This window comes from Tupaia chinensis, unplaced genomic scaffold (assembly GCF_000334495.1).
Source record: "Tupaia chinensis unplaced genomic scaffold, TupChi_1.0 Scaffold000047_1, whole genome shotgun sequence".
NCBI lineage: Eukaryota > Metazoa > Chordata > Mammalia > Scandentia > Tupaiidae > Tupaia > Tupaia belangeri.
The window spans coordinates 4,159,153-4,183,913 of record NW_006159505.1 but is presented as its reverse complement, the minus strand read 5'-3'; the positions used below and the strand labels follow the sequence as shown (position 1 = coordinate 4,183,913).

The window sequence follows — 24,761 nt, the reverse complement described above, 5'->3', positions numbered from 1 at the left end:
TCTGTCTCTCTTTGTCTTTCTGGCGAGCTCATGCACTCTATAGCAAAAACACCTCTCCAAAAAAAAAAAAAAGAAAGAAAAAGATGGGCTAATGAGCTAAACAGACAATTCTCCAAGAAAGGTGTATGAATGACCAAAAGGTATAAGAACAAATGTTCAACATCTCCTATCATAATGAAAATGCAAGTCAAAACCACAAGGAGATACTACTTAATCTCAATCAGGATGGCTAAGATTAAAAAAATAACAACAACAACAAAAATGCTGATGAGGCTGTGGTGAAAAGGAAACCCTCCTAAACTGTTGGTGGGAATGTTAATTAGCACAATCACTATGGAGAACAATATGGTGGTTCCTCAGAAACCTGCAAATAGAATTACCATAAGGTGCAGTAGGTTCACTCTTAAGTATCTACTCAAAGGATAGGAAAACACTCAGCTGAAAAAAAAAACACTTGCACGTCCATGTTTATTGCAGCATTATTCACAATTGCTAAGATTTGGAATCAACCCAAATAAGTGTCCAAGAACAGATGTGTAGACTGAAAAATGTGGCACATGTACACTATGGGATACTACTCATCCATTAAAAAAAATGGGACCCTGAAACTTGATACAAAGTGGATAAAATGGAAAATTTAATGCTAAGCAAAGCAAACCAGACTATGAAAGACAGGCATTGTATGTCCTCACTTGGTATATACTGAACGTCTGCACTCTATAGCAGAAACTGGAAGACTGGAAGATATAATAGCAAGGAGGGCAACTCTAGATACTAGAGACAGTATAGGAGGAGGTGGGTAATAGGGAGTCAGAGAGTGGGGATCAGGGGAAAAAACAATCAAATAAAACATTTAGTAGACACAAAAATGAAAAGATCTGTTGGTGATAATGTATATGGTAATACCTTCGACTTGACTAATATGCACTGTATTCATGCTGGGAAAAACTATTGTACATTGTAAAAAATACTTTTGGAACTTAAATACACACACACGCACACACAAAATATATAGTGTAAATAAAATAAACAAACCATTGCCTAGCACCAGGTTAAGAAAAAAGAAGTTAGCATTTAATCAAATGCTACCAATTTCCCGTATAAATTCTTATATTTTTGGCTTTAGGTATCACTTCTTTATTGACCACTATTCATGTAACAGCAGTTTGGGGAGGAGGAGGTGGGGCCTTGGAAAGATTGCATAGGAAAACCACTAACTGCTCAGTCCAGGAGTGGTAATAGTGTCCATGTTCCTGCCCGATAGGAAGAATTCATTTTCAGCATGGATGCCCACCAACAAGTGATGACTTCTGCCTAAGGAGTTTAAGCCTCATTTCCCCTCACACATCACACAAGGATTAGAGCAAGGATGAGCAGAATGACTGTGCCTCCCAATCAGGCAGAAAGAAAAACCATTGCTAGGAGAGAGAATGGGACAGGAAGCTGGCAACTTGCAGTGCATACTGTAGGAAAGTAAATCTCCCTTAGCACACTGTGATAAAGGCTCAGCACTTAACTGGAACACTGAATAAATGAATGACAAGAGAGAGAATTCTTCACAAACCTGAGGAAATTATATCCTACAGACCCATGTGCAATAAGAATATGGGACTTATAGAACTAGACTAAATGAGAAAATAGGAGTATAAGCTAGTCTGCTCTATTTTCTCAGAGCCAAGGAATTTCAGTGGTTCTTGGCCAGGGTAAATCACAGTTAGTATTTTCTTCAGATTTGGTGGCATAGTTTATGCCTAGGTCAGCAGTATGGCAAATGACATGTATTCTCAGTTCAGAGAATGGGTTCAATCATTCTCAAACTAACTTCAAACTATCTCTGAAATGTCCCAGTTAAAGAAGTAACCCAGTTGCCATAGACAGATTTCTGCACTGAATGAAGACAATCCAGACTTTGTTGTCAATATTCTGATGCCCAAGGTAAAACAGATGGAATAACCAGTCATTCTACCTCCTTAAAGAATATCCTCTTAGCTAGAATTGCATCTGTTAAGACATGATACCCACCATGTTAGCAATGGCAAGGAGGAATAAATAAGGTGAAAATATATATCAACTGAGAAATGTGGAAAACCCAACTAAGTTTAGATTAAAAATTTCCTTTTCAATGATACATGTGTTCTTGGTTGTAATTTTATATGCATAAGAAGGTCCTATTCCCTGAAGGAGCTTGTACCTCATGAATATGACAAGAAGAAATGCCAGTACATCAGTGGGGAAGCAGTATGGTTTTTGCCCTCACCTGAACACATCTGAAAACCTGAACCACATTTTAACACCATAGCTCACCCACTGAGACCTGTAAGACTTGCCCAATGTCACGTAGCAAGTCTGTCAGAGCCAAGACTCAAACACAGGTCTCTTGATCTCTCAGACAGTAGTGCTTCTGGTATATTACAATGCCTGAACTAGACTTGGGAAAAAGGTGACCTCAGGGCCAATTCGATGGCTCAGTGGTAATGCACTGCTTAAGAGAACCTGGATCCCACATGGTGACCATGGTTCAAATCCCCAGCCAGATCAACCTGAAACATGTGAGGCACACATTTGAGTGTCCAACATCTAATGGGCTGGAGGACTAGAAGAAGGCTATCACAGTATGACCAGATTCCACAGAGAGTGCTCATCCCCTTCTCTCTCTCTCTCTCTCTCTCTTTCTCTCTCTCTCTCTCTCATGTGCACCCCAAGGGGGATGTCCATGCTATAATCCCTTCTCTTCCATTCTCCTCTAGGACTTTGGGTACCCAGGCATATGCACCCGGCATGAGTTTTAAGCTGCTGGGTGTGGGATCTGTACTGCAGTTGACCATGTGGGAGTCCAGCAACATAACCATTATGCCATCTGCTGGTCCCAACAAGTTTCTCTTTTTCTTCTAAGCCAGAAGAATGGGTTGGGGAGCAAAATGAAAGAGTTTCTCTCTCTTCTCACTCACTTATTCAATGTCCTCTACTTCTGTGTTTTGCAACATGGTGTGCATAGCAAGAGATTTGAGTTCAGATTCATGAAGATGAGTTTCTCCTTTTCCAGAGTTGAGGTTTTCTATGATCCAAAAAGTATTCAGATATTTGGCTACTGTGCATCTAGACCTGTCTACATACTCAATGTGTGGAAGCTGAGAAGCAAACTGAGAAATTCAGGTAAAAGAAAAAAAAAAAGAAGGAAAAAAAAGAAACAAAGGGGAAAAGACAAAAAAGAAAAATATATATAAAGGAAAAAAATGTTAATAAAGACAAAAAGTAAACATGTGGAGCACTTACAAAAGAAGCAGGGTCAGGCCCATCTTATATGAAAACTGATTCTGAAATTAGCAAGATAAAGGAGAGGTCAGAGACAAGAGCCAGGACTTACAGATTTTTTAAAACAACAACAAAATATATATATACATATATATATAAAAGAAAAATTTCTAGGAGAGATAGACAGAGACAGAAAGAACACAGAGATTGTCCTACCTCACTTGGGTGTTGGGCTGAAAGGAGAGATTTCAAGCAAAAGATCTTTGGTTAAAAAAGCAGAGCTAGGCCAGCCTCAGATGAAAATGGACGCTCACTTGGGTGTTGGGCTGGAAGGCCTAATTGCTTAATTTTTGTCTAAATGACCTATCCAGTGGTGAGAGTGCAGTATTAAAATCCCCAACAATTAGTGTGTTGCAGCCAATCTCTCTTTAATTCTACCAGTCTTCATTTGTATGAATTTTGGTGTTCCAATGTTGGGTAAATAAATATTTATAATTATTATCTCTTCATGGCAAGTTAATCATTTTAATACTCATAGTGAACTTCTTTATCCTTTCTTTACTGATTTTAGCTTGAAGTCTACTTTGTCTGATATCAGTATCACAACTTCAGCTTTTTTTTTTTTTTTTGGTTTCATTTGCTTGAAATGACTTTCTGGCAGTTCACTTCCAATCTATATATATCTTTACCAAGTAGGTGTTTTTCTTGTAAGCAGCATGTAGAGGGCTCTTGTTTTTGTTGCTTATTTGTTTGTTTGTTTTGTCTTTATCCATTCAGCCAATCTGTGTCTTTTAACTGGAGAACTTAATCTATTTACTTTCAGCATTATCATTGATATAAACAGACTTTTACCTATGATTTGTTAGTTATTTTCCTAGTTATTTTGTGTTTTGTCATTTATATTTATCTTCTTTTTATTTCCTGATTTATTATTCCCTTAAGTATTTCTTGAAGAGCTGGGCTAATGTTAGTGAATTAATTCAGTTTTTGCTTAACTGAGAATGATTTTCTTTCCTCTTCCAATTCAAAGAATAGTTTTTTTGTTTGTCTTTGTTTTTTTGGTTTCTTTTTTGTTGTTTGTTTGTTTGTTTCTTTTTTGGGGGGGGGCAGGTATATTATTCTTGGCTGAAACTGTTTCTTTCAGACTTTTGAATATGTCTTTCCATTCCATCCTGGTGCACCTGACTTCTGCTGAGAGCTCTGAGGTTAATCTAATTAGGCATCCTTTGTAAGTATTTCTTTGTAAGTAACTTGATACTTTTCTCTCACCATTTTTAGGATAGTATCTCTGTCTTTGACTTTTGCTATTTTGACTATGATGTGCCTTGAAAAGGATCTTCTCATGTTGAATCTATGTATGTCCTTTGTATTTCCTGGATCTGGATGTCTGTATCTCTCTCTTTAGACTTGGAAAGTTTTCAGAAACTATCTTAAATAGTCATTCTATGCCTCTACTTGTCTCTTTGCCTTCTGGGATACCAATTATGCAGCTATTTAGTCACTTAATGATGTCCTATATTATTCTACGTTGTCTTCTTTTTTTTTTTTTGAGAAAGATTTTTCTATAAGGCATGTGCACTTGCCAGAGAGACAGAGAGGCAGAAAGCTAAAAATCACTTCCCAGGGGGGATGGCCACATCACAATCTCCTCTCCTCTCCTCTCTTCCTGGGATTCTGGGCACACATATGCACACATTCCACATGAATTTCAAGCCACCAGGTATTTGAACTGTGGTCAGTCACATGGGAGTCCAGTGCCTTAACTTCTATGCCACTTGGTGGGCCCTGTTGTCTTCATTTTTAATGGATATATATATATATATATATATTTATTTTGGCAACTTGAATAAAATAAAATATTCTCTCTTCAAGCTCAGAGACTCTTTCTTCTGGCCTAATCTGCTGTTAGTACTTTCTACAAAGATTTTTTTATTTTTATTTCCTGCATTGAATTCTTCATTCCCAGAAGTTATTTTCAATTATTTTTAAAGATCTATCTTTTCACAGAATTCTTCCTTCATGTCATGGAATGATTTTCTCATCTCCTGGGATTATTTGTCTGTCTTCTCTTGCATCTCATTCAGTTTTATCATAATTAATATTCTAGATTCTATTTCTGACATTTCTGTGATTTTATGTATTTTATTCATTGTTAGTGAAGAGTTATTGTGTTCCTTCGGGAGAGAAATATTCTCTAGCTTTTTCATATCTTTTGTCTCCATCCATTGATTTCTTCTTGGCTTATGGAATAGATTATGTAACATTCAAGGGTAGACCAGACCTCAAAACCCAAATGTGACCCAAGAAAATTGGTACAGGAAGGGCTGAAGACAGTTGTTCTTTGCCATACTTGGAAATTTTCCTGTCATTACCTCTTTGAGTATTTTTTTTTAAATCCCTTCCTTTTTCTTCTCTTCTTCTGGAACTGCAATAACACTAGCGTTAGATCTTCTGCCTGACGCTCTGTTGATTTTTTAAGATCTACTTATCTCTACTCAAATTTGGTATTGTTTTCCTTCTAGTTATTTGTTGAGATTTTCTAAATTTTTATTTGTTTCCAATGTGTTTATTTTTGCTCATCAAAGTATTTTTTGTTTCTGTTTTTATATTTGTTTATAAGCCAAAAGGCACATGCACTCACCAAACAGTCAGAGACACAGACAGAGGTGAGGAAAAAAGTTCCTTGGAATAGAACATGGCCATGTTGTTATTCCTTTTCCTCCATTTCTCCATCTTGACGGGAATATGAGCACACCATACACACATGCTCAGTATATTTCTCAAACCTCTGGGGCCAGGATTTGAACTGCATGTTGAGTCATGTGAGATTAAGCTCCTTAACCGTTAGACTATGAAGCTATCCCTAAAACATTTTTATAATGAGTGCTTTAAAATATTTGTCAGGTAATTATTTTACATTATGGTGCATAGGGGAGGAAATGGGGAAATTTTAAGTGCCTCATTTTAAGCTGGCACAAGTGAAAATCTAAGTTCCTCATTTGGCCTTTGCTGAGGGTGGGAGTGGGAATGGGGCCACAGTTTTCTTTTCTGTGGTATTTGGCAAGTGTACAGGGATTATTTTCTGAAAGTTTCCTATTTTTTAGATGTTCCTCTTCTGATCTTTCAGCTAGGCAGAGCAATCTATTGTTATTGTTGTTGTTTTCCTTTTGTCTGTGCCTATTGGAATTTCCAGATTGTCAGATTCTTCAGTTTCATGTCTGTGTTTATGAAGCCAAAGAAAAATCCCAGAAATCCCTACTATATTGTTTCTTGGGTTTCAAGGTCCTTAGTCATTTTGCCTTTCATAGTCTTCTTTTGTTTTTAAGTTATTTATTTATTTATTTACTGAGCATGAGAGTGAGAGAGAGACAGAAAGAAAAGCATTCTCAGCAGGATCTTCATGCCACAATCCACTCCAGTCTCAGCTGCCAAATCATGGGTGTGTGTGCATGCAGCATGCTCAAGGAGTTCCTGGATGTGAACCCAGGACCTTCTCTATGTGGGTCCAGTTGTGTTAGCACTGTGCCACCACCTGGTTCTTCTTTTGTTAGTTTTATTTATAATGTCCAGGGATTTTAGTTTTACTTAGCATTAGGAATAGGGAAAAGTACATATGCTTCATCTTTCTGAAAGCAGAAGTCTACATTATTTAATTGGTTTTTTTATTTTAAAGGTTTTTTTTAAGTCCATCATCATATGAAGAATAAAAAATTCACTTCTACATCCACTACTGAGAAAGTTTTTTAAAATTCCAAACATTTCCAGAAAGATAAAGCAGATTACCTTCAAAACAACAAGAATCAAATTTATATCAGACATCCTAGGAAGAGCACTGGAAACAAAGACACACAGAAGCAATATTAGCAATATTTTAAAGTTTTGATGAAAAATAGCTTTAATCTACAATTTTATACCTAGCTAAAAGTTTATCAACAATAAAATAGCTAAATACATTATTGTATATTTACACAATCTTAGACTATACATTGTAAAACTACCAGCATTCATCAACAATGTGGATAAATATTATAAACATAGTATTGACAAAAGGCCAAACACAGAAGGGTAAATACTGTATGTACATGTCACTGTGGGTACTCCATCTAGTTGCCATGAATGCTTGCTGCTATAAACTCACAGTTGTATCATTCTCTATAGAATTGCCCTCAATAAATGGGAGCCTTCCACTGGAAAAGCCTAGCAGATAACATCCTTTTCTCAGAAGTAGTCCATAATGGTCACTATCTCAGAAGGAAATGTAAAAGGTCAGCCATGTCTTCCCTAATTTTCACACACATCTCTAAGGTGGGACAACTCTACCATGTCTTTTGCACTCCAAAACACCTGTGGAATCAGGTATGACTTCAACTAAAACTTATTTCTGCCTAACTTCTTTTGTCCTTTGCCCTTACTCCTTTAACAGTTTTCACCTGAGAGAACTCGTTCAGTAAATCACTTGCACAAGAATTCCTTCTCTTTGGTTCTGCTTCTGAGAAACCCAGCCTAAGATAGTTCGTGTAAAGAGTGGTTCTAGAAAACAGACTCTAAGGATGAGATTCCGTAATTGGACTACTTACAATCTGGATGGCAATGAGGATCCTATAGACAGATTGTTGCCTATGCTATAGTAGTGTGGTTGCTAAGACTTTCACCTGTTTTCAACTGGATGCGCTCTAGTTGACAAAGGGGGATGCAACAATTTGTGCATAGTCTCTAGTGGTTTAGAGTCTTGAAAAAAGTAGAAACCATAAGAACTGTGGAATTGGTAGATGTTTCTAAAGAAATATTTATATACATAAAAAAAGGCAGAGGGAAGACAAAAAAACTCAGATTTATTCATTGCCAATGCAAATCCAAGTGTTGGAGTTAGATTATCTTCCTTTTTTGGGGGGTGGGGGAGAGGTTTTTGCTATAGGACTTGTGTGATCACCAGAAAGACAGAGAGACCAAAAGCAAAAAATCACCCCCCAGGGGGGATGGCCACACTGCAATCCCTTCTTCTCCATTCTCCTCTCAGGATCTTGGGCACACATGCACATGTGCCTGGCGTGAGTTTAAGCCACCAGGTTCAGGACTCAAACCACAGTCTACTACATGGGAGTCCAGCGACATAGCCATTACACTATCTACTGGTCTCTATATCATCTTTTTAACAGCATCTCCTGCAAATGGCAGACTGAGCTGAAGACTATGCAAAGGATTCATTGAAAAAGTGTTAGAATTTTATAGGAAGCTCAATTCTTAGAGCATCCACAGCAAAAGGGGCACTAAACAATCAATTGGACAGAATGAGTTTACTAGCTGTCAGCTGGCCTCTTGGTGCATGTAGAATGGGCTCATGAATGGTGTAGCTATGATGGTAAAGATAAAGGTATGAGGCCAGTCCCATAGCCTAGTGGCTAAAGGAGCCAGATGCCACATGGCCTGCCACAGTATAAATCCTGGCACCAACAGCTTGAGGAGCACACCAGACACATGTGTGAACACCCCAAGTCTTGACAGGCTGAACGAATGAAGAAGGAATTGCAGGGTGATCATGCCCCATTAGGATATGCATTTTCCCTCTTCTGCTCTTCCTCTTTTTGTCTCTCTCTGGTGAGTATATGTGCCATCTGGGAAAATAGATAAAGAGAAATGTGTGTCTGGGTTCAATGTCATGAACCCTCTTGCCAAAATTAATCTATCAATAGTTACTGCCATTGCTGATTATCCAACTTTGCTAACAGCAGAGACAAATACTGAGCCTCCAAAATGGTGTATACACTGAATAGACCCGTCATGTGGTGGCAAATTGGATACATCAGACCCTTTTATACTGAAAGGTGAGTGCTCATCCTAGTGGGATTGACAGGTATACTAGGCATGGGCTTAACTGTCATATGCCTACAGTACTTTGACAGTATCCTATCCAAGTGCTCAAAGACTATCTGTCTTACTGATATGGAATCTCACACAACTTCTTAGGCAGGCTAAAGGATTAACTTTACTGCAAAGGAAGAAGCAGCAGACACATGACCATGGACCCCACTAATACCATCACATACTGTGCTCTCCAGAAATTGTCTGATAATGTGACAGATTGACCTCTCGAAGACACAGTGAAGCATCAGCACAGAAATTATAACTTGTAATGATGGGGTGATAGTCTTTAAAAATTAGTATATACCCCGAACCACTGGCCATTATATGATACTGTGTCCCCAACAGGTAGAATACAGGGCTATGAGAACCAGTGGGTAGAAGTTAGATATATTCTAAGTATTAAGGGACAAACAATTTCAACCAAGAATACTGTACCTGGCAAGATTATCCTTCACATGTGAAGGAAAGACAAGAACATTCTCAGATAAACAAAACCTGAAAGAATTTACCAACACGATATAAATAGACCAGCTCTCCAAGAAGCTCTGAAGAGAGTGCTATACTTGAAGGGAGTGCTATAGGAAAACTAGATACAGACACACAGAATTCAAAAACAATTAAGAGAGGGAACCAGCAGTTAGCGTAATGGCTATGTCGCTGGACTCCCACGTAGTCGACTGCAGTTCACATCCCGGACCCGGTGGCTTAGAACTCACGCCGGGTGCATGTGTGTGCATGTCCAAGATCCCGAGAGGAGAATGGAGGAGAAGGGATTGCGTTGTGACCATCCCCCCTGGGGGGTGATTTCTCGCTTTCTGTCTCTCTGTCTCTCTCTGTCTGTCTGGCAAGCGCATGTACCCTATAGTGAAAACCTCTCAAAAAAAAAAAAAAAAAAACATTAAGAGAATGGCCGACTTAATGGTAGAGACAAGTCTGGAGTTGAATGTTATCTCCCAGAATTTAAATGGGAAGATTGGACCACAACAGAAGATAGATTAAGTATATGAGATTGAACTGGTGAAATAGAATCTTATAACTTTTGACTAAAAAAATTACTTATTTTCTTCTATGCTTTGTTTTCCAGGTTTCAGGATTTTTGTCTTGTCTTCAGCTGCTTATTCACCCATAACTTGCAATTTAGTGGCCTGACAAAACAAGTGAGACAATTCAAAGTTGGATATTCAACTACAGTTTCTCAAGTATTGGATATAATAATAATCTAAATAGTGACAATGCCAAAACTTTCTTAGTATAGTATTGAACAAGGGCTCTGAGGCTTTAGGAAACTGGATATTTAGAATGGTTTATCAACTTCAGACTACTGAACACATTACATAGTTATGTTCCTATGGAGAACCAAAAGGACAGTTCTTTAACTCACCTCTGTGACTACAATTAATGGCTGAAAATGCTGCATAGAACTGGAATCCATAATCTAACCGAGGATGTTAGGATATTAGAATGGTAGAGATCAAACAGTGAACTGTCAGAGCCAGGGTATTTGTAGGTTCCTTCATGAGTCTTAAGACATGGCTGGCAGCCAGAGTGTCTTGACCCACAAAGATCTGTGGTAATAGCTAATACAACACTGTGTTTTTAAACATGAAAGAAATAAGACCATAGTGTTGCTTAATTTGCATAATTACAAAAATCTAGATAGTGAGTAGAAAACTGCTATCAGGGGGAACACTGAAAGTTTGCCATCTCTAGCTCAGTATCCTCATCTACTTCCATTCATGAATCTAGAGCCCATTGATTAAAATGAAAGCCAGTTACCGTGATGACGGTCACTGCAATTGTCTTTGTTAAGTACACATTTAATCTTTCACCTATAGGGTTGGAGTCCTCTTCAGAATAACCATGCAGTAGAAAATGGGAATAATCAGACTCTTGAAGATCTTGTGATCTGAGCTAAATTAATCATAAGAGACCAGGGGCCAACAGGTGGCCTGGTGGTTAAGGGTACTGGACTCCCACATGGCCAACCGCGGTTCAGGCCTTGGACCTGGCAGCTCACTTTCTCATTTTACCTCTCTCTTCTTTCTCTCTGTGTCTCTCTCTGGTCAAATTAAAATAAATAAGTAAATAAAATAAATAAAGTTCAATAAAATAATTCTTTAAAAAATAAAATAAATAAAATGTGAGGAGGAAAAAAGGAATAGAAAGCAACTATAGACACCAGACAGTGTGGAAGGAGGGTGGGAAATAGCAGAGAGTGAGAAATGGGGGGTATGAATATATATATATATATATATATATATACACACACACACATATATATATGAAACAAGAAATGGAATATTATTTGTTGATGATCAAATGCATGATTAAGCCACTATACAGTGTATTCTAGATGGGAAATCACATTTTGTATGCTGTGATGATGCTCAGTGAATGAATGTAAAATAAATAAATAAATTTTTTAAAAAAGGAAGTTAGAGAGGCTCCACTCAACACCACCCAACAGTGATACAAAGCTGTATCACTAAATTTAAAATTACAATGACTGGTCATTTTAAGTCTACTGTGCAAGTAGGTCAGCAGGTAAACGAAAGAAGTTACCATACTTGCAAGAAAATTGGTCCTGATATTCAGGAGGATGTAAGTTGGTTTCTATGTACAGAAGTTTGGAGAAATACGAAGCACTTAGGCACATGGGTATTTGTTCTTCCATTACCAACTACACTTGTAAATGGGCAATCAAAGCAAACAGAGCCTGATGGGGCAAACTTACCAGGGGCTCAGAACTGTCAGGGATGAGGATCTGGGTCATGCTACCAGGGAATCTATCCAGATCAGCTGACATAACTGAATAGAAAGGGAAAGGAGAATGGACTCTGGAATGGTAGAGAAGAGAGATGTTGAGTATCGGTTTCAGCTGGGACAGTGGTTCAGACAACTAATTCTTCTCTTCTCATTTTCCCTTGAAATTTTCCTAATCAGAATTCAAGAGACTTTATGTCCAAATGGAAAGAATTTCACGTGCTAGTGAATGGAGCTGAAAGGTAGAGGGATAGACTGTGTAGACATAGTCAGTGGCATGTCCTCTAAAGCTGAGTGTTGGCCACTAAGAGTTCACATGCATGCACTCTAAGATACAAGTATTTGACCTTGACCCTGGCCCTTATTGCTTTCCTTTTTTTGGAGAATGTGTGAAGGAAACGTTATGAAAAGAACAAACCAAGTACTAGGTACTAAGGTATTTAAGCTTAGGTGCCAGCTGTTGAGTGAAGCTTCTAGAAAGGCTGGCTGCTTGGCATCTAGAGACCCGTGAAATGTGCCCCTTCTCCTGCAGGGCAGAGACACTATCCGTCCCTTGAAAAACTAAATATACCAGCAGCCCCCTATCCTCTGTTCATAGAGACAAAAATTCCTGGAATAATTTTTAAATACCATGTTTCATTCCAAGCACCTACATTCCTTATCTCACTAAATCCTCTCAAAAATCTATGGAAATGGGATTGGAAGATATAATAGCTGGCATAGCAACTGTAAAAACTAGAGACAGTATTGGAGGAGTTAGGCAATAGGGAGTGGGAAGGAGGGGGGTCAGAGTAAAAACCAAACAAAACATTTAATAAACATAAAAAGTTATCTGTTGATGATTGTGGAGAGCGGCTAATCTGAGCAAATATGGTGGCCATCAGACACATGCAGAAACATGGTTCGGTAAGTGATCATTTGCAGGGTGATAAAAGCAATTAACATTCCAGTATCAGATTAAAGGAAGCCACATGTGTTTATCAGAATTGGCCCCAAAAGATCAGAGAAACTACATGGCACCAGTTGTCTTTGCATCTTCAGTCTATTAACATCTGAAAACAACTGGCTTTGCATTCCATTTTTCTTCCCCCATTTTCTGCCCTTAACAAATAAACCTGGGATGGACTCAGGGTTGTGGCTATCTCCATTGAACAAGTCGGGCCCACCTGATCCTAGCTTTTCTATACTTGCATATCTTTGAGTATTTATTTTTATGTTTATTTCTAATCCACAGCACCCGCCCCCTCAGAAAACTGCATTCTGCTTAGTGAGTTCCAGCAGAGTGGCCGCTCATGGAACCCCCTTTCTACATGTGTCTAAAGGTCATCATGTTTGCTCAGATTGGCCACTGGCCACAGATGGTAACATATATGGTAATGTCTTTGACTTGACTAATATGCATTGTGTTCGTCCTGGGAAAAAACATGGTGTACACTGTAAAGATATATAGTGATTAAATGTAAATTTTTAAAAATCTATGAGAGAGGTAGTATTTTTAAGCCCTACTTGCAGAAAGAGAAACTCTGACTCAGAGAAGTTGAGTAACTTATCTAAGGTGACGTAGCTGAAACATATTGATTTTCAAATCCAGGACTTTCCAACTTCAGACTCTAGCTTTTAACCACTATGGAATGCTACAGGGCACAAGCGTGGAAATGAGTCTCTGGATCTGAATTACAGCCCTGGTACTAAACATTTGTGTTCGCACTGGCAAGGCATTTCCCTTGTCTGTGCCTTCATCTCCTCCTTATGGGCTGTCTATCTCCCCAGTCTGTTCTGAGGACCAGATGAAATAATGTCAATAAACACTGCCCTATTGGTCGTAAAGTTGTGGAACCCATGAGGATTGTTAACGACAGTGTTCTTGTTATTATTGACAGTGTTCTTCCCCTTAGGCAAATCCTAAGGGGAAATCTCCTCCCATAGCTTGATTTATGAGGGCCCAAGAAGTTGTTCCTGGGTGACTAGAGAGCACAGTGCCCCAAAGTAGCACCATCGTCAGGGAGAAAGTCCCAGCAGACCTGGCTGAGGGAGGGAGGGGATAGAGGGTTTAATGGGCCACAGCTTGGTGCCTGCTTGGTTCTTCCATGTAAGGCCAGGCTTGGAGACAAAAAGAGGACACCACAGGAGACACCCCAGTAGACAACTCTTGGCAGGTGAGTAGGCTAGGGGAAAAGTACCCAGAGCTCATCAAAGACTGGGGTAGTGAGACAGGCAGAGAGGTGATAGAATGTGGAGCCTGGGACAGGGATCCAGAAAGACCCATTGAGTGTGTACAGAGGCAGGTGTTCAGGATCCAGGTGCATGTGTGGGCTGTGGAAACTTGGCGTAGATTTTCCGGCAGGCCTGGGCAAAGAGGTATGATAACAGATAGATAGAATTTAAGTCATCCTGGCCCAGGCCTTCCACAGGAAGACAAGGCTGATGACAGTGGGAGCCACTGAAAAAACTAACAAGCTTGGAACTCTTTCATGCTCCATGCTCTTTATAAGCATTATCTTAGCATTCTTCTCATAAAGAAATCTCTGTGAGGTCACAGACAGGGGAAGAAAGGTTCAGACACAGGAAAGTGGCTTGCTCAAGATCACACAGCTGGACACAGGAACTGAAATTGGAATCTAATCCTTTGTGACTATGAAGTCCGTACACTTAACCATTAATGAAGGTGAAGAAGTTGACTTTGTAGCAGGTGCTCATTAAGTGGGAAAACTCTCACCTTTTCTCTAGGAGCATGGACAATATGACATCTGTCTCTGAACCCCCCACTTGCCAAACACAGAGGGGGCACTCAAGAAATGGTAGAGGTCGAGAAGGAGGGAATCAAGAGAAAAGGAAAAAAAAGAAATAAAACATATAAGAAACACAAAATGGAAAATTATCTATTAAAGGTATTATGTACGGTAATATCTTGACTGAGCCAATGTATAGTGTATTCTGGATGGGAAAATCCATTTTGTATGCTGCAATGATATATAGTGAATGAATGCAAAATAAATTAATTTAAATTTAAAAATAAATAAATACAAAAAAATAAAATGACTCACTAAAGTAGAAACTCCTCAAAGATCTTTTCCTCAGACCGTCACTGTGCAGGCGGAGAAAACCCAACTCAGACGCCCAGTCACAGTGGGTGACAGAGCTGGTTCAGGAACCAGAACTCTTGGGTCCCACATGGGGCTCAGCACTTCCTAGCAGGCAGATTTCAGAGCAGCCTCTGCTCTCCCACCTCACCTGCACTGCCCTTGGGTTGGACAAGACCTTCTCACCTGTCCCACCAGTTCATTATTGATTGAAAGGAGGGCATAACCCACTCCCTGGCAGGGTTGTCTGATGAGAGGAGATGATGTACATAAAGTGAAGTTGGACATTTGAGTGGTTGGTTTTCTGTCCTTCTGTCTTCCTCTCTGGGCACTACAACTGATAGGCAATACTGACTGGGAAAGACCCCCTGGGGCAAGCTCTCTGCCCTGGAAGACTGTCCTTTCTGCCCTAAGGACAGAGCTGCATTAGTAGAGGTAGCATATAATTCAAAATGAAATAAGAATGCTTCTCTGTAAAGAAACATAATGAAGACTAGCCAAATTCTGATATTTCCTATAATGGACAATTTTATGGTTCTCTGAAATATAAAATCTTAAATTCTTCCAATTTTTTTTAAAGCCTTAAAGATGCTTGTATTTGCACTCATTCCTCCTTTTGATGTTCCTGCTTGCTATTGATCTGCACAAGTGTCTTGTCTGCCTGGTGGACAGTCTGGCACAGCTTGTCCATAGAATGCCACATGTCACTTGACCACTGGGGTCTCATTATTCACGTCCATAACTGCAAAGCAGCAGACAGAGGAGGAAGAAAAGGACAGCTGAGCTTGATATTGTCATAGTGTACTCTGAGTCTCTGTGCTCCAAACTCTCAAGTCAGCCTTACCTTGGGTCTGTCAGTCCATAGTTGCCTCCCTGAAGGCAGCCATGTCCAGGGCAGTGTAGTGTGCTACCTTTGGGTGCAAGGGAAACCCAGCTACCAGATCTGTTCCTATGGGATTCTGCTTAAAGAAAGTTAGCCCTTTTAAATATGACAGTCCAGGTTCACCCTCTTGCTCCATCATGGGAATGACTATCGAGAGTCTCTTTTAAGGAATACACACACAGGAGGGCCTTCTGTCCCATTTTTGTTGACAAAATATTTACCAGTTGTGAATCCAAATCTAGGAACCAGGCTGCAGAATCTAAGTCAATCACTCAATGGACTAGGATATTTAGCAACCAGGAAATAAAGGGCAGATAGGAAGTATGAGGGAGGAAAGTCACATTGGAAATGAAGATTAAGAAAAAATATATATATTTTTAAAAAGTTCTGATGCTATGGTTTGCATTCCTTTAAAATCATGTGTTGAAATTTGGTTCAGATAGTATTAAGAGGGTGAAAACTCAATCTAGGGACCAGCAGTTGGTGTAATGGCTATGTCGCTGGACTCTCATGTAGTCGACCATGGTTCAAGTCCCAGACCTGGTGGCTTAAATTCATGCTGGGCAAATGTATGTGCATGCCCAAGATCCCGAGAGGACTCTGCTCTCCCACCTCACCTGCACTGCCCTTGGGTTGGACAAGACCTTCTCACCTGTCCCACCAGTTCATTATTGATTGAAAGGAGGGCATAACCCACTCCCTGGCAGGGTTGTCTGATGAGAGGAGATGATGTACATAAAGTGAAGTTGGACATTTGAGTGGTTGGTTTTCTGTCCTTCTGTCTTCCTCTCTGGGCACTACAACTGATAGGCAATACTGACTGGGAAAGACCCCCTGGGGCAAGCTCTCTGCCCTGGAAGACTGTCCTTTCTGCCCTAAGGACAGAGCTGCATTAGTAGAGGTAGCATATAATTCAAAATGAAATAAGAATGCTTCTCTGTAAAGAAACATAATGAAGACTAGCCAAATTCTGATATTTCCTATAATGGACAATTTTATGGTTCTCTGAAATATAAAATCTTAAATTCTTCCAATTTTTTTTAAAGCCTTAAAGATGCTTGTATTTGCACTCATTCCTCCTTTTGATGTTCCTGCTTGCTATTGATCTGCACAAGTGTCTTGTCTGCCTGGTGGACAGTCTGGCACAGCTTGTCCATAGAATGCCACATGTCACTTGACCACTGGGGTCTCATTATTCACGTCCATAACTGCAAAGCAGCAGACAGAGGAGGAAGAAAAGGACAGCTGAGCTTGATATTGTCATAGTGTACTCTGAGTCTCTGTGCTCCAAACTCTCAAGTCAGCCTTACCTTGGGTCTGTCAGTCCATAGTTGCCTCCCTGAAGGCAGCCATGTCCAGGGCAGTGTAGTGTGCTACCTTTGGGTGCAAGGGAAACCCAGCTACCAGATCTGTTCCTATGGGATTCTGCTTAAAGAAAGTTAGCCCTTTTAAATATGACAGTCCAGGTTCACCCTCTTGCTCCATCATGGGAATGACTATCGAGAGTCTCTTTTAAGGAATACACACACAGGAGGGCCTTCTGTCCCATTTTTGTTGACAAAATATTTACCAGTTGTGAATCCAAATCTAGGAACCAGGCTGCAGAATCTAAGTCAATCACTCAATGGACTAGGATATTTAGCAACCAGGAAATAAAGGGCAGATAGGAAGTATGAGGGAGGAAAGTCACATTGGAAATGAAGATTAAGAAAAAATATATATATTTTTAAAAAGTTCTGATGCTATGGTTTGCATTCCTTTAAAATCATGTGTTGAAATTTGGTTCAGATAGTATTAAGAGGGTGAAAACTCAATCTAGGGACCAGCAGTTGGTGTAATGGCTATGTCGCTGGACTCTCATGTAGTCGACCATGGTTCAAGTCCCAGACCTGGTGGCTTAAATTCATGCTGGGCAAATGTATGTGCATGCCCAAGATCCCGAGAGGAGAATGGAGGAGAAGGGATTGCAGCGTGGCCATCCCCCTTCAGGGGTGAGGGTGATCTCTCATTTTCTGTCTCTGTCTTTCTGGCAAGTGCATGTGCCCTATAGCAAAAACAACAACAACAACAACAACAACAAAAACTCCCAAAAACTCAATCTAACTATGAGGTTAAGAAATAGGGCCTTTGGGTTGTGATTAGGATTAAGTAAGGAAACAGGGTGGAGTCCTGTGATTGAATATTGGTCATTTTATAGGAAGAGAGAGATGAAAGAAGAGACATATAGACACAGACACATACTTGTTCTGGCTCACCATGTGATACTCTGAGTAATCTCAGGTCTCTGCAGCAAGCCCCATCAGCAAGAAGACCCTCACTCTATAGTTCCTTTACCTTGACCTAAATAATAAGCTAAATAAATCTCCTTACTTTTTTAAATAAATCACTCAGACTCAAGTATTTCTGTTATTAGGAACAGGGACTAGAATGTAAAACAGAAAATTGCTACCAATACTGGGGAGTTGCTAGTAACAAATATCTGAAAAAGTGGAAGTGGTTTCAGAATTGTGTTATGGGCAAGAATTAGAAGAATTTCGAAAAGCATGCTAGAAAAAGTCTAGGTTAAGTGGCTGTGATCAGAATGCTAATGAAAATATGGAAAGTAAATGTCATTCTGTGGAGATCTCAGATGAAAATGAGGACTATCCTATTGAAAAATTGAACATCCTAGCAAAGAATTTGGCTGCCTATCTCTATTCCCTAAGGCATTGTAGAATGACAAATTTAAGAGTGATAATTATTGAAAAAAATTTCTTTTTAAAACTATTTTATTTATTAATATTTTCTTCAGATTTGCTATAGGGCACATGCACTCACCAGAGAGAGGCAGAGGGAAAGTAAAAAAGCAAACCATTAGGTCCAGGACTCAAAAGAAAGTAAAAAAGCAAACCATTAGGTCCAGGATTGAAAACATGATTGACCATATGGGAGTCCAGCACCTTAACCACCACACCACATGCTGGCCCCAGTGAAAGCAATTTATAAGTAAAATATGGAAGAATCTGTATGGTTACTTTTAACAGTTTCCAGTAATGAGAGAGAAAATAGGTGATTTTAATATAGAACTGATAATTAAATGGTCTGAGCCTGGTGGAGCAATTGGTAGTAAATTAAACTACAATGCTGGAAGCCACATGGTGGACTACAGGTTCAGATCTCTGAGTCAGTTTGAATACAATGGGTGTTTGGATACTTAGCCAAAATCTTGATGAGCTGGAGGGCCAGAGAGGATTGTAGCTGATAAACAGTGTCAAGAGTCTCTCTCTCTCTCTCTCATATCCATGTGCTTTCTATAATTTTTTTAGAGATTTTTGTTATAAGGCTTGTGTACTCACTGGAGAGATAGACAGAGAGACAGAAAGTAATAGGTCCCTCCCAGGGGGATGGCCATGCTGCAATTCCTTCTCCATTCTCTTCCTGGGATTTAGGGCACACACACACACATCTGGTGTGAATTTCAAGCACTGGATTCAAGACTTGAACCATGATCGACAATGTGGGAGTCCAGTGACAGAACCATTACACCGTCTGCTGGTCCCTGTGCTTTCTATCATAAGCAAAATAAATAACTTTAAAAAACTTATCCCTTTAAATAACTTGATAATTAAAAGAGAAGCAGAGCAGAAAAAGTTGGAAAATTCAGAGCATGTCCATTTGGTAGAGAATAAAAGAGCATTTTCAGATTGGAAAATGAGATGTGGCCCAGTGACTTTTTGCTAAAGAGATTAGCAAGGATAAAAGGGAGTTAGGTGCTGTTCAATAAGATAATGGGGGAAAGGCCCTTAAGGCACTTCAGAGACCTTCAAGGCTACCCTTCCCATCAGTGGGCCAGAGGTCTAGGCAAGCAAAGGATGTCATAGGACTGGCCTGAGGTGCTCTTCATGGGCTTGTTGCCCAGGGTGGCCTCAAGACTCTGCTAACCATATCCCAGTGCAGAGCTCATCGTTCCAGGCTGTGGTTCTGTTGGTCCCAGATATGGCTTCACCCACTGTTAAGGCACCACTGTTAAGGTCCTACTCACAACCCTGGAACTTACAAGTGACACACCTCAGTGGTAATTCTGCAAAAGTCTAGAGCCATGGAGGCATAGGGGATCCCACCTAGATTTCAAATAATGTCTCAGCCAACCTGGAAGCTGAGTCAGAGACGTCACAGTAATAGACAAATGTGACAAATGTGGGGCCCAACCTGTTACAGAGATTTCCCACCACAGTAATTCCTAGTGGAGCCACAGAGATGAGGCTTCCTTTACAACCCCAGAACTTTAGAGCTGCCACATGCAATACAAGCCTGGCATGAGACTCCAAACCAAGATAAATGAAATCTTGTCAAGGTCATACAGACAAGGCTGACCAGTGTGTCCAGGAGGCAGCACATGGAGTGAAAGATTATTCTGTTTTGTCTGCACTGCTTGGGGTCTGTTACTCCTTTCTTCTTGTGGAATGGAAATGTCTACCTCATGCCTATCCTGACATTATATTTTGGGAACATGTCATTTGTTTTGATTTCACATGCTCACAGCTTGATTTTGGACTTTTGAATTGGTATTGAAATAAAATAGGACTTTGGGGATGATAGGGATGATTTTGCCTGTGAAAAGAACATGAATTCAAAGGATCATGGTGAAATGCTATGGTTTGAATGTTCCTCTAGAATTATGTGAAAATACTTTACCTTAATTTTTTTTTTAATTTTAAAAATGAAAAGACAGAGAGTAACAGGAGGATATGGGATTGGGGGGGAGGGGCTATCACTTGTGAATGGGGTTGGAGGGTGAAGTCTCAGCTGAAAATCTTCAGTCCCTGAAAGCACTAGTTCTAGCTCCAATAGTGGAGTCTTTGCCTCTCCTAGATGAGAGGGAGGAAAGGTGGCATGTTGACACTTGGTTGTGATGATGTTAAGAGAGTGGAAATTTAATCCAATTAAGAGGTAGAGCCTTTGAGAAATGATTAAAATTAAGCAGGGTCATCAAGGCACAGTACTTATGATTGAATCCTGTGACTTTTTTCCACCAGAGAGCATGTGTGCTCACCAGAGAGAGAAAGAAATCTAGAAAGAAAGCAACCTTAACAGGACATGGTCATGCACAATTCTTTTTCCATTCCCTGGCTACAGGTAAACTGAGCCAGCAGTATGTTGCAGAAATACTGGAGAAATCTGCTTTCCCTAGTTATAGTGCTACCTTAGTAGAACCTTAAGCAACTGCAAAAGAAAATGTAGGAGTCAGGAACAAAGGGATCTAAAATATCACACAAAATCTGATACATACTGTGAGATGTGAAACAGACCTGACAGAAGCTCTTTCAATGCAGAGATCATAGCTGTAACTACATTAATTCATGACTGGTTTTTAAAAGTAGGGTCCTTATACTAGAATTTAAGCCCTGTGAATGAAGGGGCTTTGAATGCTTTGTTTACTTCTCATAGTTTTGCTCATTGTATTTAATTCCTAAACACCTGGTTGAAGAAGATAGAAGTGTAAATTCTGGATTAAGTTGAAAGAACCAATACAGAGTGTCATGATCAATCCTCTAACCTAGATTGCAAATGTTTTAAATTGCAGTGATTATATAATGAACTGTTTGGACTTCTCACTCCACAGTCCTGGTTTTTCTGGTTTCCAGGTGATCAGGCTGTCACCCTGGCATCCAGCTCTGTACCGTCATGGATGACTCAGCCTGTAATGGATCAAAAGATTCTTCACCCATCTTCTACCTGGTGGGCATCCCCTCTCTACAGGAGTTCCTCTTCCTTCCTTTATTTCTAATCTTCTTGTTCTTCTACCTCCTCATTCTGGTGGGTAACGCCCTGATCCTGGTGGCTGTGGTGGCAGAGCCCAGCCTCCACAAGCCCATGTACTTCTTCCTGATCAACCTCTCAGCCCTGGACATCCTTTTCACCACATCCACTGTACCCAAGATGTTGTCCCTACTCCTTCTTGGGGACCACTTCCTCAGCTTCCCTGCCTGTTTCCTGCAGATGTACCTCTTCCATAGCTTCTCCTGTTCCGAAGCCTTCATCCTGGTGGTCATGGCCTATGACCGCTATGTGGCTATCTGCCGCCCACTGCACTACCCTGTCCACATGACCCCACAGACCAATGCTGCACTGGCGGCCAGTGCCTGGCTCACTGCCCTCCTCCTTCCCATCCCAGCAGTGGTACAGACCTCCCAGATGGCATTTGACAGCACCGTTCCCATATACAACTGCTTCTGTGACCACTTGGCTGTGGTCCAGGCCTCCTGCTCTGACACTACACCCCAGACGTTCATGGGCTTCTGCATCGCCATGGTGGTATCCTTCCTGCCCCTCCTCCTAGTCCTTCTCTCCTATGCCCACATCCTGGCCTCAGTGCTTCACATCAGTTCCCGAGAAGGCCGCTCAAAAGCCTTTTCCACCTGCAGTTCCCACCTTCTGGTAGTGGGCACCTACTACTCTTCAATTGCCATAGCCTATGTAGCCTACAGGGCTGACCTGCCCCTTGACTTCCACATCATGGGCAATGTGGTGTTTGCCATCCTTACACCTGTTCTCAATCCTCTTATCTACACATTGAGGAACAAGGATGTCAAAGCAGCCATCACCAAAATGGCATGTCCCCAGGAGCCAGGGTGTTCTCCTGCCCCTTGACCCTTAGATGTAGTTATTTCTGCTCCCAGCTTCCACTTCCCTAAGAACAAAGAATGCCATCAAAAAAAAAAAATTGAGGCAAAGAATAACTTTTAGCAACACCAAAAGCAACATTATTGGGAATTTCATATCCATTAACTATAGGCTACATTATGAAATCAACTGTTCTGTGTAAAGAAATAAAAGCATCAGGAAAATATTAAAAATATATACTTAGAATCATTAGAAAAATTTCAATATAAGGTTGAAACAGTAACAAAGGTGAGAAAACAGAGGCAAATTATTAAAACAGGAGTAGACAGATAGACCAATGAAACAGACTCTAGAGACCAGAAACAAACCTGTGTATATAGGAATGATTGGCAGATGAAAGAAGTCAGTATGGTATATGGGTAAATAATAAATGGCTTGAGGATTATTGATCAATAATACCCATAGGTCAAAATATGGGAACCAGCAGTTAGCGTAATGGCTATGTCACTGGACTCCCACGTAGTCGACCACGGTTCACGTCCCGGACCCAGTGGCTTAAAACTCACGCCGGGCGCATGTGCGTGCGTGCCCAAGATCCCGGGAGGAGAATGGAGGAGAAGGGATTGCAGTGTGACCATCCCCTCTACGGGGTGATTTCTCGCTTTCTGTCTCTATGTCTCTCTCTGTCTGTCTGGCAAGCGCACACGCCCTATAGCAAAAAAATCCTCTCCAAAAAAAAAAAAAAAAAGTAGAATTAGCCCATTACCAAAAGGAAATACCAAAATCGATCTTATTAAAAACCTAAATATGAAAAGCAAAACTATAAACCTATATAGGAGAATACAGTCCTGATCTCAAAACAGGAACATATTTCTTAAATAATATTTTAAAAGCTTGAAGCCTAAAGGAAAAGTATGGATAATTTTGACTTCTTTAAAATGTAGACTCTCAGAATGGCTCCTTATTGTAGTGTTTAAGGAAGCCTGATTCCACATGGTCAACTGTGGTATGAATCTTGGTCCTGACAGCTTGAAAAACATGCTGGCCATGTGTGTGTACCTGCTATAAATCCCAACAGGATGTAGAAAAGAAGAAGGGATTATGATGTAACCTCACCCCACTGAAGGGTGTATATTGTCTGTCACTCTCTGGTGACCACAAACACAGTCCAGCAACTAAACAAAAATAGATACATATACCAAGATTGGAGAGGATATGGTCAGTGGGAACTCTCATACATTGATAGTGAGGTTGTTTATTGGTACGAGCACGTCGCAAGACACTTACCACCATATTTCAGTGTTGAAGGCACGTACCTCATGCTCCAGTACAGTGGTTTTTTCTAATATGTGAAATGTTCATAAAATTTAACATTATACACCAATTAAAAATGAAGGAATTACATATATGTATGTGTACAACATTGTGGAGGAACGTCAGTCGTATGGTATTGAGCAAAAGAAATCAAGGCTCAAAGTAATACACATAGTATGAATCCAGTTACATAAAGTCTAAACATAAGTAAAACGAAACCATATTTTTATCAATGCACACAGAGGCCATAAACTGAAAAAAAAGAGAACATTCGTGGTCAAATCAGAATCATGGTTACTTCTGTGGGGAGGGAGAGGATCATAATCAGGGAGAGGCACTGGGAGCCTCTGAGGCGTTGTCAATGTTTCATTCTCTTCTGAACTGTGATGACATAGGGGTTTGCTTTTAAATGAACTGTATATTGGGACCAGCAGATGGTGTAATGGTTACGTTACTGTACTCCCACATAGTCGACCACAGTTCAAGTCCCAGACCCAGCAGCTTAAAACTTGCCGGGTGTATGTGCATGTGTGCCCAAAATCCTGAGAGGAGAATGGAGGAGAAGGAATTGTAGCGTGACCATCCCCCCTGGGAGCTGATTTCTTGCTTTCTGTCTCTCTCTGTCTCTCCAGTGGGCAAACATGCCCTATAGCAAAAATCTCTCAGTAAATAAATAAATAAATAAACTACATATTAAGGCTTTACATGCAAAGGTACTTCAAAAAGATCATGAAAAGTGGAATTAAAGTAAGAGTTTATTTTGGCACACAAAAATTTGAAATCTGTGTGAGTTTTTTCTTTCAAAATATGGATTTTCCATGAACTCTTTGAAGCCCCTTGTATCTTTGTTCTGTTTTTCTTTCTTTTTAGATTGTATTTTATTTTATAATTTCTTACTTACATTTAGTTCTTCATCTTTATTACTTACAATATGGCGTTTCAGAGCATGCATGCTGTATGAGAAATCAAAGACATCACCTATTGGTCATGTCGGAAAAGTCATG

The 24,761-nt window shown here is 40.1% G+C and overlaps 1 protein-coding gene across 1 annotated transcript; it reads left to right on the top strand.

The window, feature by feature from the left end:
- The first annotated feature begins 21,504 nt into the window (after positions 1 to 21,504).
- LOC102491777 (olfactory receptor 2AT4) lies at positions 21,505 to 22,470 on the top strand. The gene has a single exon (XM_006141146.1). The coding sequence runs from the start codon at positions 21,505 to 21,507 to the stop codon at positions 22,468 to 22,470; it is 966 nt and encodes a 321-aa protein (XP_006141208.1).
- The last annotated feature ends 2,291 nt before the right edge of the window (positions 22,471 to 24,761 follow it).